This window comes from Lithobates pipiens, unplaced genomic scaffold (assembly GCF_037356315.1).
Source record: "Lithobates pipiens isolate NorthernLeopardFrog02 unplaced genomic scaffold, aLitPip1_a1.2 Scaffold_1, whole genome shotgun sequence".
In the NCBI taxonomy this organism is placed as follows: domain Eukaryota; kingdom Metazoa; phylum Chordata; class Amphibia; order Anura; family Ranidae; genus Lithobates; species Lithobates pipiens.
In genome coordinates, this window is record NW_027507685.1 from 36310856 (window position 1) to 36323938 (window position 13083).

General features: G+C 43.3%; 1 protein-coding gene across 1 annotated transcript; it reads left to right on the top strand.

Moving 5' to 3' along the window:
• The first annotated feature begins 651 nt into the window (after positions 1–651).
• On the top strand, positions 652–12185 carry LOC143989089 (endogenous retrovirus group V member 2 Env polyprotein-like). Its single transcript, XM_077489136.1, has 2 exons — positions 652–1150; positions 10298–12185. Exon 2 carries the CDS (start codon positions 10485–10487, stop codon positions 11760–11762), a length of 1278 nt encoding a protein of 425 aa, XP_077345262.1. The 5' UTR covers positions 652–1150; positions 10298–10484; the 3' UTR covers positions 11763–12185.
• Positions 12186–13083: the final 898 nt, after the last annotated feature.

A 13083-nucleotide genomic window follows, 5' to 3' on the forward strand; every position in this document is an offset into this window, starting at 1 on the left:
TTATCATCTTCACAGGTGACCTAAGGAAGCACTTGTCCAAGAAACTTACCAATATTTATTTGTTTTACTTTATTCCATGTTCAGTTCTTATCATGTTCTCACTCTGTATGTTAACTGACATCTTTTGATGCTAAATGTTTGCTATACCTGATACATCCTTGTTATGTCAGTGCAAAATTTGTTCAAAACCCAATAAAAATCTACTCTCTTCCCTTTTCTATCTTCAATATGTCTGAGATGATAGAATGTAAGTTTTCTGTTAGGGTCCTTTTTATGTCTGTGGCTATGGTTTGGCAATAAGACATTCTGGGCATCTGATTGAAAAGGTATAATGGTCAGATCTGTGGGTCCGGTCTCAGCTGCAGGCAATTGATCTATTGTTTCTAGGAGCTGGGGTCCTGAGAGTTACTTGGTGGCTTTGAGGCTGGGTATGGAAAATCTTTGGCAAGTTGCACCCCAGGTGGGACTGGAGGGCCTTTGTGGAATAGAATTAGAAATTTAGAAATGACTAAACTAGTCTAAAAACAAATGATTCACTCTTAAAAAAATGACTTATGGACTATTGGATGGACCACTGGTTTGAGTTTGCACAGTAGCTCCATTTTTTTATTTCACAATAAAAATCAAATCCAAAAGCTGAGAGTTACTGGTGACATGGACATTCACTGTACTGTTCATTTAAGCACAAGAGACTCCATTTTGTCCTCCTTTGCTTTAGTGTTCTGTAACCTTCACCTAACACACAGAAACCTCTCCTACTAAACACTCTCTACTCCCCCCTCCCTTCTCACTGTTTTACTTTTGCAATTGTTCTATTCGCTAGCTTTTAATAATATATTTCTATTTGTTTAGCTCTTAATAACATATTTCTATTTGTTAGTTTTTAATAACATCTCACACCACCCCTTTCTTATCTATGTATAAAATAACATGTAATAATAAATTTTGACACTGAACGGACATTTTAAACACAGTGATTGAGTCCTGTGAATCTGTTCCTGCAGCTGCAGTATTAACTTTGTTTTAGAGTCCCAATCAGAAATCAGTCATAACAGTTTTGGCGAGCCAGCCAGGAGATTGGCAGAGTTTCCAGAAGGAACCGCGCTTTGATCTGGATCATCGGGAACGCAGACATCTAAATGCCGGCTAGGTAAGCTGTCCTTAAGCTTGCTATATTTCTGCCTTTCCTATGTATCCTATCTGTCGGTTCTCAAGGAAACCAGACCACTCTCGGACCTTTCTGGTTGGGTAACGTGTGTGTGTGAATGTGTTTGTGTCCCCCTTCACGGGCTGGACTGTGTGTGGATAGGGAGAATCCTCTGCAGTTCCCTGCGTTGACTCCTTGTGGGCGACCTGGGTCAGAGGCGCATGGTAGGGTCAGATAAAACTCAGAGAAGAGAAGAGACGAGGAGGGTCTCTTAATGAGTGTTTTGTCTATTGTCATAAACCCCTTCTATCCACGTAGATAAGTGGAGACTTTTCTTGTAAATCTGCAGATTTGCTGTACTATTTGTTTTAGAGGCAAGAGTGTATAGGCACAGATAGAGAAGACTGGCCAGTCATTATGGGCATTAATTTAAGTAAGAGAATGAAGGGAGAGAAGCCTTCAGAAAATGCCCAGCGCAAGATGAGCGCTAGAGAATATATGAACCGAAGGTACGGTTCCGCCTATACTGAGCCCCTAGATAAATGGGTAGAATGGACAAAAGGAACAGCTAAACCTTTAAAATCTGAAGGGACTTTTGATTTACAAGTATGGCAAACTTTTCTGCACGATTATGGCCCACTACTGTGCAGTGAAGGAACGTGGAGAATAGCTTGCACATGGGAGACAGAAGCTAAAGTAGCAAATCAAACTGGCTTGATGGAGATGTTTAATAAAAGTACTGCCCAAATTTACTACGTTTGGCCAGAAGACTCTGTAGAGGAGGACCCCCCACCTTATGTGGCTGCCAGTTTGGCTTTAAGGGGTCCACGCACAAAAGCAAAAGAATTAGATTACATGGAACATACAAAAGATGAGCTGGGCAATATAGTAGAGAGCAGAGGTTTAACAGCCCCATATCAACCTACAAAGAGGGATTTGGCTCGAATCTTAGAAACAGATGATTGGCATAAATCCAAAGGCACATATGCAAAACTAGATCTCTCTGAACTTAAGGCTTTGGCCAGACAAAGAGAGATAGAGTCTGAACTTCCGGAGCAAACCATAATTTCCAAATTGTGGCAGCAAGATGAAGAGAGAAAGAAGGGAGATGCCGCCCCTTCTGCCCCGGTCATAGATCAATCTGTTGCAGTTTATCCTGTCAGAACCCAATTAGTTTTTGAAGGTAATGCTGTTGACAGTAAGTCTCAAATTAAATGGCATGTACCTTTTAGTCCCCAAGATATGAGATCCATATTAGAGGGATTGGGAGACCCTAGAAAGAATCCAATTGGGTTTGCAAACAAACTTAGCGCTGCACAGGAAGCATATGAGGCTTCTGCTACTGACATTCATCAGCTTCTTATTAAAGCAGTGGGAAGCAACATGTCTGGTTATATACTTAAAGAATGTGGTGTAGACATCAAAAATCTAGGTAAGATGGTTAGTGGACGGGAGGTTTGTGAGAAATTGAAGGAAAAATTGCCCCAAATATATGGACAAACCAGACATGCTGAATTTATGAATGCCAAGCAAGGGAAAGAGGAGGCATCAGGGGCTTATTGGAGGAGGTTAAGTGATATGGCTGAGGAAGCAGGCATTAAAATAGAGGAAGAGAAGGCGGGAGAAACTGCAAGTCCATCTACACAACTGGTGAAACAAAGGTTTCTTGATGGTTTAATACCCCAGTTGAAAGAAAAGTTGTTCACAGCAAGGCCTGAGGCAGGCAATATGTCTATTCGAGACGTCCTGCCTATCCTGTTATCCATAGAAAACAGGATTAACCAAAAAGACAGCAAACCCAAGGTTATGTATGTGGGGAAGCAGAGAGGTAGAGGAAGAGGTAAAGGCAATGTCAGAAATCGTGGCAATCGGTGACCAATCATATGCTACAATTGTGATGGGGAAGGACACATAGCCAAATACTGCCATCTTCCTGACCGTAGACTGGAAAAGAGCTCAGAGGCACCTAATGCTGATCCCAGTTCTCTGCCAAAAGCAGTGGATCAGGCATAGGAAAATGGCATGCCAGTATCAATCATGTTAACCACTTGCCGACCGCCTAACGCCGATGTACGTCATCAGAATGGCACGGGCAGGCATAAGCACGTAGATGTACGTGTTTTGCCTCCCGCGGGTCGGGGGCCCGATCGGGCCCCCGCCCGGTGCCTGCGGCGGTCGGTTTTCGTTCGGGAGCGATCCCGGACGAGGGGACGGCCATTCATTCATGGCCACCCCCTCGCGATCGCTCCCGACGAATGGAAATCCCCGGTGACATCACTTCCTCTCCTGTAATGTAAACACAGGAGAGGAAGTGATGTATTCTCTCCTCCGTGTCGGTATTTTTCGTTCCGACACGGAGGAGAGCGGATCAGTGAGTTGCACCAACACATCCCACACACAGTAGAACATGCCAGGCACACTCACACCCCCCCTTTACCCCCCGATCACCCCCCCAATTACCCCTGCCCCCCAGTCACAGTGACACCAATGTCATTTTTTTTTTTTTTTTTTTTTTTTTTTTGCATTGGTGTCATTTGTGACTGTAATAACTGTTAGGGCAGTTAGGGTTAGCCCCCTTTAGTTCTAATGTACCCCCCTAACCCCCCCAATAAAGGTTTAACCCCGTGATCACCCCCCGTCGCCAGTGTCACTAAGGCTGGGTTCACATTGCAGCGGTTTATGAGAACGAATGTGATTCGCACCGCACTGCAGTGCAAATCACATCCGATCTCTGTGCGATTCGAGTTCAGCCATTCGCCGCACCCGCCGCACCCGCCACACCCGCCGCACCCGCCGCAAATTCGCACGGGACCCTTTTTTTGGCCCGCAGCAGAATCGGATCGCATGGGTGTTCACACCATGCGATCCGAGTTTGCAGATCGCACTGCGATATGCGAACTGATCTGGGGGTGTCAGTAACATTTCACTGACACTCCCAGCAGTTCGCATAGGGCAGTGTGAACTGCCGCCGGGAGGCATGCGATGCGGGAACCCGCCGCGGATTCGCGGCGTTTCCGCATCGCTCCAGTGTGAACCCAGCCTAATAAGCGATCATTTTTCTGATCGCCGTATTAGTGTCACAGGTGACGCTAGTTAGGCAGGTAGGTATTTAGGTTCGCCGCAGCTTTTTATAGCGCTAGGGACCCCCATATACTACCGCATAAAGCCCCCTGATTGCCCCCTAGTTAACCCTTTCACCAGTGATCACCATATAACTGTTACAGGTGACGCTGGTTGGTTAGTTATTTTTTTATAGTTTCAGGGCACCCGCCATTTATTACCTAATAAAGGTTTAACCCCCTGATCACCCGGCAGGTGTCATTTGTGACTAATAACTGTTAGGGCAGTTAGGGTTAGCCCCCTTTAGTTCTAAGGTACCCCCCTAACCCCCCCAATAAAGGTTTAACCCCGTGATCACCCCCCGTCGCCAGTGTCACTAAGGCTGGGTTCACATTGCAGCGGTTTATGAGAACGGATGTGATTCGCACCGCACTGCAGTGCAAATCACATCCGATCTCTGTGCGATTCGAGTTCAGCTATACAGATAGTATGGCTGAATTCGTGTCGCACCCGCCGCACCCGCCGCAAACTCGCACGGGACCCTTTTTTTGGTCCGCAGCAGAATCGGATCGCATGGGTGTTCACACCATGCGATCCAAGTTTGCAGATCGCACTGCGATATGCGAACTGATCTGGGGGTGTCATTAACATTTCACTGACACTCCCAGCAGTTCGCATAGGGCAGTGTGAACTGCCGCCGGGAGGCATGCGATGCGGGAACCCGCCGCGCATTCGTGGCGTTCCCGCATCGCTCCAGTGTGAACCCAGCCTAATAAGCGATCGTTTTTCTGATCGCTGTATTAGTGTCACAGGTGACGCTAGTTAGGCAGGTAGGTATTTAGGTTCGCCGCAGCTTTTTATAGCGCCAGGGACCCCCATATACTACCGCATAAAGCCCCCTGATTGCCCCCTAGTTAACCCTTTCACCAGTGATCACCATATAACTGTTACAGGTGACGCTGGTTGGTTAGTTATTTTTTTATAGTTTCAGGGCACCCGCCATTTATTACCTAGTCTCACTAGTGTACCCCTAAATTTAGGGGTGTCTACTTTCTAAAATGGGGTCATTTGGGGGGGGGGGTTTGTGCCATCTTGGCATTTTATGGCCTTCAAAACTGTAACGCCCTTAGAAAGCCTGAAGGCGGTGCTTGGTTTTTGGGGCCCCGTACGCGGCTAGGCTCCCAAAAAGTCCCACATATGTGGTATCCCCGTACTCAGGAGAAGCAGCAGAATTTATTTTGGGGTGTCATTTCACATATGCCCATGGCATGCGTGAGCAATATATCATTTAGTGACAACTTTGTGAAAAAAAAAAAAAGTTTGTAATTTTCCCGCAACTTGTGGCAAAATATAAAATATTCCATGGACTCAACATGCCTCTCAGCAAATAGCTTGGGGTGTCTACTTTCTAAAATGGGGTCATTTGTGGGGGTTTTGTGCCATCTTGGCATTTTATGGCCTTCAAAACTGTAATAGGTAGTGAGAAGTGAACTCAAAAAATTACGCCCTTAGAAAGCCTGAAGGCGGTGCTTGGTTTTCGGGGCCCCGTACGCGGCTAGGCTCCCAAAAAGTCCCACATATGTGGTATCCCCGTACTCAGGAGAAGCAGCAGAATTTATTTTGGGGTGTCATTTCACATATGCCCATGGCATGCATGAGCAATATATCATTTAGTGACAACTTTGTGAAAAAAAAAAAAAAAAAAAAAGTTTGTAATTTTCCCGCAACTTGTGGCAAAATATAAAATATTCCATGGACTCAACATGCCTCTCAGCAAATAGCTTGGGGTGTCTACTTTCTAAAATGGGGTCATTTGTGGGGGTTTTGTGCCATCTTGGCATTTTATGGCCTTCAAAACTGTAATAGGTAGTGAGGCGTGAAATCAAAAATTTACGCCCTTAGAAAGCCTGAAGGCGGTGCTTGGTTTTCGGGGCCCTGTACGCGGCTAGGCTCCCAAAAAGTCCCACATATGTGGTATCCCCGTACTCAGGAGAAGCAGCAGAATTTATTTTGGGGTGTCATTTCACATACGCCCATAGCATGTGTGAGCAATATATCATTTAGTGACAACTTTGTGTAAAAAAAAAAAAAAAATTTTTTTTTTGTCATTATTCAATCGCTTGAGGCAAAAAAATAAAATATTCAATGGGCTCAACATGCCTCTTATCAATTTCCTTAGGGGGTCTACTTTCCAAAATGGGGTCATTTGGGGGGGTTTTGTACTGCCCTGTCATTTTAGCACCTCAAGAAATGAGATAGGCAGTCGTAAACTAAAAGCTGCGTAAATTCCAGAAAACGTACCTTAGTTTGTAGATGTGACAACTTTTGCGCAAACCAATAAATATACAATTATTGACTTTTTTTTTACCAAAGACATGTGGCTGAATACATTTTGTCCTAAATGTATGACTAAAATTGAGTTTATTGGATTTTTCTAATAACAAAAAGTAGAAAATATCATTTTTTTTCAAAATTTGCGGTCTTTTTACGTTTATATCGCAAAAAATAAAAATCGCAGAGGCAATCAAATACCATCAAAAGAAAGCTCTATTTGTGGGAAGAAAAGGACGCAAATTTTGTTTGGGTACAACATTGCATGACCGCGCAATTACCAGTTAAAGCAGCGCAGTGCCAAAGTGTAAAAAGACCTCTGGTCATTTACCAGCAAAATGGTCCGGTCTGAAAGTGGTTAAATAGGGGAGACAATGGTCCCGAGGCCAGAGTAAAAGTATTTTTACGAGAACTCCCCTATCCTGGAGGAGAAACAGAATTAACCTGTTTAATAGATACTGGTGCAAGCCGAAGTGTTTTTAATATAGAGGACTTACCTCCAGGATTATTATCTACAAATGTTATCTCTGGTGTTGGCCTAACCGGGACCTCTACTGATTTGGTTGAGTCCAAGCCACTTAAACTCAGGCTAGGACAGCAAACAGAAATTGTCACTAAAGTGTTAGTTTCAGACACAGTTCCTACCAATCTTTTGGGAGCTGACATTTTGAATCAAATTTTAGCAAACATAGACTACACTCCTACAGGAGTCCAAGTGGTCAGTAGTCTGTCAGGAGAAGTTTTAAATACTGCGTGTGGAGTATTTTTAATTCAAGACTCCACTCCGCCATTTCCACCAGAATTGAAAGTGATTCCTGCTGAATTATGGGCCACCAGCAAATATGATGTAGGTCTGCTGGATTGCACCCCAGTCATGATAAAAATTAAACCAGGAGCCCATCTCCCACAGATTAAACAGTACCCACTGAGTATTGCTCAGATTGAGGGGATAAAGGATCAAATCACTCAACTGAAAGCCGCAGGGGTTGTTGTACCAATTAAGTCCCAAGTCAATACACCCCTGTTCCCAATTGCAAAGAAGCCAGACAAGAAGGGTGGGCAGGTGACATACCGCATGGTGCATGATTTGAGAGCCATTAACAAAATAATTGAGGCAGATACCCCGATTGTGCCCAATCCCCACACTTTACTAAGTGGAATACCTGCCTCCAGCACCTGCTTTACAGTGATTGATCTTGCAAATGCTTTCTTTTCGGTGCCTCTGCACCCAGATTGCTGGCATATCTTTTCGTTTACCAATGACGCCCAAAAATTAGCATGGACAAGATTGCCCCAAGGCTGTGTGAGTAGCCCCTCTGAATATAATACTGCGTTAAAGCAGGTATTGGACCAATGGTCCCCCTCACACCCAAACACAGTCTTGCTTCAGTACATAGACGATTTGCTTATTTGTTCTGATACAAAAGACATTTGTAGCAGAGAAACCGTAAGCCTTCTCATGTTTCTCTAAAACAGTAACAACAAAGTTAGCAAAGATAAGCTACAATACTGCCAAGAGAAAGTGATCTTCCTGGGTCACTGCATTTCACATGGAATCCGTCACCTAACCCCAGATAGAGTTAAAACTCTACAAAAATTTGAAAAGCCAAGAAATGTACGGCAACTACGTGCCTTCCTGGGGTTAGTGGGATATTGTAGGGACTGGATTCCAAATGCATCAGAACTTATGGCTCCTCTATATGAGGCTACCACTAGAAACCCTTTCGACCTCACATGGGAAAATGAATTGCAGATGAAGGAGCTTATTAAAATTTTGTCTGAAGCTCCCGCCATTGGACTTCCTGACTATAATAAGACTTTCTCGTTGTTCTGTCATGAAGTCAATGGATTTGCTGCAGGTGTACTCACCCAGCTACATGGAGACAGACAGAGGCCTGTGATGTATGTATCAGCCTCATTAGACCCTGTCATTAAAGGCTCCCCCAGTTGTATGCGAGCCATAGCAGCCTGCATTTTGCTGCTAGACAAAGTAACTGAGCTTGTACTAGATTCTGCTCTGATCCTGTATGTGCCACATGCAGTACAGGAAATCATGAATCAAGTAAATACCAGACATGTGTCTGCCAGTAGATTTGACAAGTACCAGTCTGCTCTTTTTGCTCCATCGAATTTAACAATCAAACGGTGTGTTACTTTAAATCCGGCTACTCTTCTTCCTATAATTGATGAGGAAGATGCAACAAATGGTACTGATGTAGAATCAGAGAGTTTTTCTCATGATTGTATGGCTCTGATGGAGGTAGAAAGGGCCTCTGTCACACCAGCAAAAGATGAGCCTTTATCAGATTGTGACACACACTTATTTGTAGATGGTTCCAGATTTTACACCGATGATGGTCAGCCACACACAGGTTTTGCTGTAACTACTACAGACACCATTTTACACCAGGAGGCATTGGCACCCCAGATGTCAGCACAGGAAGCGGAGTTGTGTGCTGTAGTCAAAGCATGTCATCTCCTAGAGAATCAAAGGGGAAACATTTACACTGACAGCAGATATGCGTTTGGAATCGCTCACGATTTTGGGCCTATTTGGAAAGCACGGAATTTCCTGACTAGTGCAGGGAAGCCAGTGAGACATGCAAAACTCATAGAGCGGCTATTTGAGGCCTTTCAGAAACCAGCAGAAGTTGCCATCTTGAAGGTAAAAGGGCATGCAAGGGGAAATGACATGACAGCCAGAGGAAACGCTTTAGCGGACCAAGCGGCAAAGGATGCTGCCCTTATGGCATTGGGAGTCACACCCACTGTAGGGGTCGCCCAGGTAGCGGGGACAGATTCCCCTCATCAAGAGCAGTGGGATGTAGAAACTCTAATTCAGTTGCAGAACCAGGCCCCTGATGAAGAGAAGGATAAGTGGAACAAATGTAATGCTACCCAAAATCAGCAGGGCCTGTGGAGCGCTGACAACAGGTGGTGTCTACCCAGGAGTTTGTACCCAGTTTTAGCACAACTGGCACATGGCGTCAGTCATCTTGCTAAGGGCGCGATGGTGGCACTTACTGACTGCTATTGGATAGCACCTGGATTTAGTGCATTTGCAGCCAGGTTTTGTGCTTCATGTCTCACTTGTGCTCTGTACAATGCAGGGAGGCCTGTCCATGTTCCCCAAAAGCATTCTCCTAGGCCAGATTTCCCTATTTTTCCCTTTCCAAAGAATTCAAATAGACTACATTCAGATGCCCAGAATAGGCACCTATGAGTTCGCTTTAGTTTGTATTGACATGTTTTCAAGCTGGCCAGAGTGCTGGCCGGTAGCCAAAGCAAATGCAAAAACAACAGCAAAGAAAATTTTGAATGAAGTAGTTTGTAGATATGGAGTTCCTGAAACTATTGAGAGTGACAGAGGAACCCATTTTACTGGGGAAGTAATGAAAGAGGTAATGGGAGCCCTTCACATACAGCAAGCTTTCCATACACCTTATCATCCACAAAGTAGTGGCAAAGTTGAGAGACTTAATGGAATTTTGAAAAACAGATGTGCAAAAATTAAAGCAGATACAGGAAAAGGATGGGTGGAAGCTTTGCCATTAGCCCTATATTCTGTACGAACTACCCCTAAACAACCACATGGGCTGTCCCCCTATGAGATTTTATTTGGAGGGCCACCCAAAACAGGGCTATATTTTCCCCAACAGTTGCAGGCTTCTCACTCTAGTCTGTTAGAATATGTTCAGATTTTGCAAAGAACTTTGAATAAAATACATGAAGGTGTTTATAAATCTATCCCCGACCCAGATTCTGTTTCAGGTATTCACAGAATCCAACCAGGTGACTGGGTGGTGGTCAAGCGACACGTCAGAAAGCCGCTAGAACCAAAATTTGACGGACCACATTTGGTGCTTTTGACAACCGGTTCCGCAGTCAAGTTGGAAGGAAAGCTCTCCTGGATTCACGCCAGTCACTGCAAGAAAATCCTGAAGTGATGATATCCTTTGAAAAAATGATGATGTTGTTCTTTTTCTTTTTGTTGTTTGTGAGAACTGAGACATGGAAACATAACCCTTTCATACAAATGTTAAAATTGTATGCAACTCATAGCAACGCTAGTGACTGCTGGGTGTGTTCTCACTTACATCCCCAAACAGGAACAATACCCATGATAGCAATGCCTCTCAAATTCACTGATCTAAACAGGACCAGAATAAATGGCTCATACATCGTCTCCACAGCTAATGAGCACAGATCAGTAACTTTGATGGTTTCGAAACAGATAGACACTCCACAGATTTGTTTAAACATTACATGCCCGTTTAACACTAAATGTACACGGTTGGGCAATTCAGATTGCACCAGGGCAAAGATTACAGTTTATGGAGGAAACCATGGTCAATATTATTATATCCCAGATCCAGAACTAAATAGAACCCTTTATAGTACAAATTGTTCACAGTTCCCAATATGTGAAAATATCGGTTACCTGAGATTCCATGTTATTGCTTCCAGTTTCTTAGGCGCAGGCATACCGTCCATACGTAGAGGGTTATATTATATATGTGGAAATAAAGCTTACGCCTGGCTTCCTGCTAATGTTACAGGTACATGTTATATTGGGAAGTTAGCACCTGCTTTGGCTGTTCGCAAAGATACAGTGCGAGCAGATCAAAGTCCAGAATACCCTTTAGTGTTCAAAAGAGAGCTGTTCACTGAAGGCGACATGGCATGGTCATGGTTCCCTTCCTGGACAGGATGGGGAATTGAAGCAATGAAAAGAATAAATAATTACACTAGAATTGTAGATGAGATTATTAACCTTACTACCACTGATATAGGTTTATTAAGTGAAGAAATGGCTCAGATTAAAAAAGTAGTATTAGAGCACAGATTAACGCTGAATTTTCTCACTGCAGCTCAAGGTGGGATGTGTAAGTTATTTCGCACCGACTGTTGTATATACATTTCTGATAATGAGGACATTATAAAAGGACATCTTGCTAAGATAAGAGAACTACAGAATAAGGCCAGAGATATTGCTAAAGATGGATGGAACCCCTTTAAGGCTTTAGGAGGTTTTGGTGACTTTTTATATGGTATAGCAACATGGTTACAGAAACTAGGCGCTTACATTGCGATGTTCCTATTTCTCATATTTGTCATTTACTTCCTCATCAGGCTGTGCCTCCGTGTGACTACCCGCTGTACTGACAAATGGTCCACCAGCCCTGATGAACCCATTATTGTGAGAAAGTTAGGAGAGAGCTGAACAGGACGCCGTCTCTCTGCGCCAATGTAACAGGAGTTACCAGCAATCGGCTGAATGTAACGCGGAGAAGAATGGTGTCAAATAAACAAAAGGAGGGAAATGACATGGACATTCACTGTACTGTTCATTTAAGCACAAGAGACTCCATTTTGTCCTCCTTTGCTTTAGTGTTCTGTAACCTTCACCTAACACACAGAAACCTCTCCTACTAAACACTCTCTACTCCCCCCTCCCTTCTCACTGTTTTACTTTTGCAATTGTTCTATTCGCTAGCTTTTAATAATATATTTCTATTTGTTTAGCTCTTAATAACATATTTCTATTTGTTAGTTTTTAATAACATCTCACACCACCCCTTTCTTATCTATGTATAAAATAACATGTAATAATAAATTTTGACACTGAACGGACATTTTAAACACAGTGATTGAGTCCTGTGAATCTGTTCCTGCAGCTGCAGTATTAACTTTGTTTTAGAGTCCCAATCAGAAATCAGTCATAACACTGGCTAACTCTGGGGGTTGGTATGGAAAATCTACACAGTAAGTTGTACCCTATCTGGGAGTGGGGGGGGGGGGGGGTAGAAGCGGAGATGATCCAGTCCTTTCCCCTCAGAGGCTGTGAGTCAAGTGAGGGAATGATAGCCCCCACTTGAGACTCAATGACGTTGGATGACGGAAGCAAAGTCAAGCGTAAAATCAAAGTCAAAGGGGTACAATTTTGCTATTTTTGACCCCAGATCTCACATTAAATAGGTCATGTCATGCTTTTTTTATATTACAAGGGATGTTTTCATCCTTGTAATAGGAATAAAAGTGATCCAATTTTTTTAAAGGGACTGTATAAAAATAAAAAGTAAAATAAATAAGAAAAAAATCACCCTGTCCCACCATGCCCACGCACAGAAGCGACACATACGTAAGTGACACCCGCATATGTAAACGGTGTTCAAACCACACATGTGAGGTATTGTCACGATCGTTAAAGTGAGAGCGATAATTCTAGAAATAATTCTAGAACTCCTTTGTAACTCAAAACTGGTAACCTGTAAAAAAATTTAAAAGTTGCCTATGCAGATTTTTAAGGGGCAAAGTTTGTTGCCATTGCACGAGCGGGCACAATTTTGAAGCATGACATGTTAGGTATCAATTTACATGGCGTAACATAATCTTTCCCAATATAAAAAAAAATGTTGCTAACTTTACTGTTTAAAAAAATACACTTTTTTATTCAAAAAAGTGTATTTTATCCCAAAAAATTGCATTTATAAGACCACTGTGCAAATACAGTGTGACATAAAGTATTACAATGACCACCATTT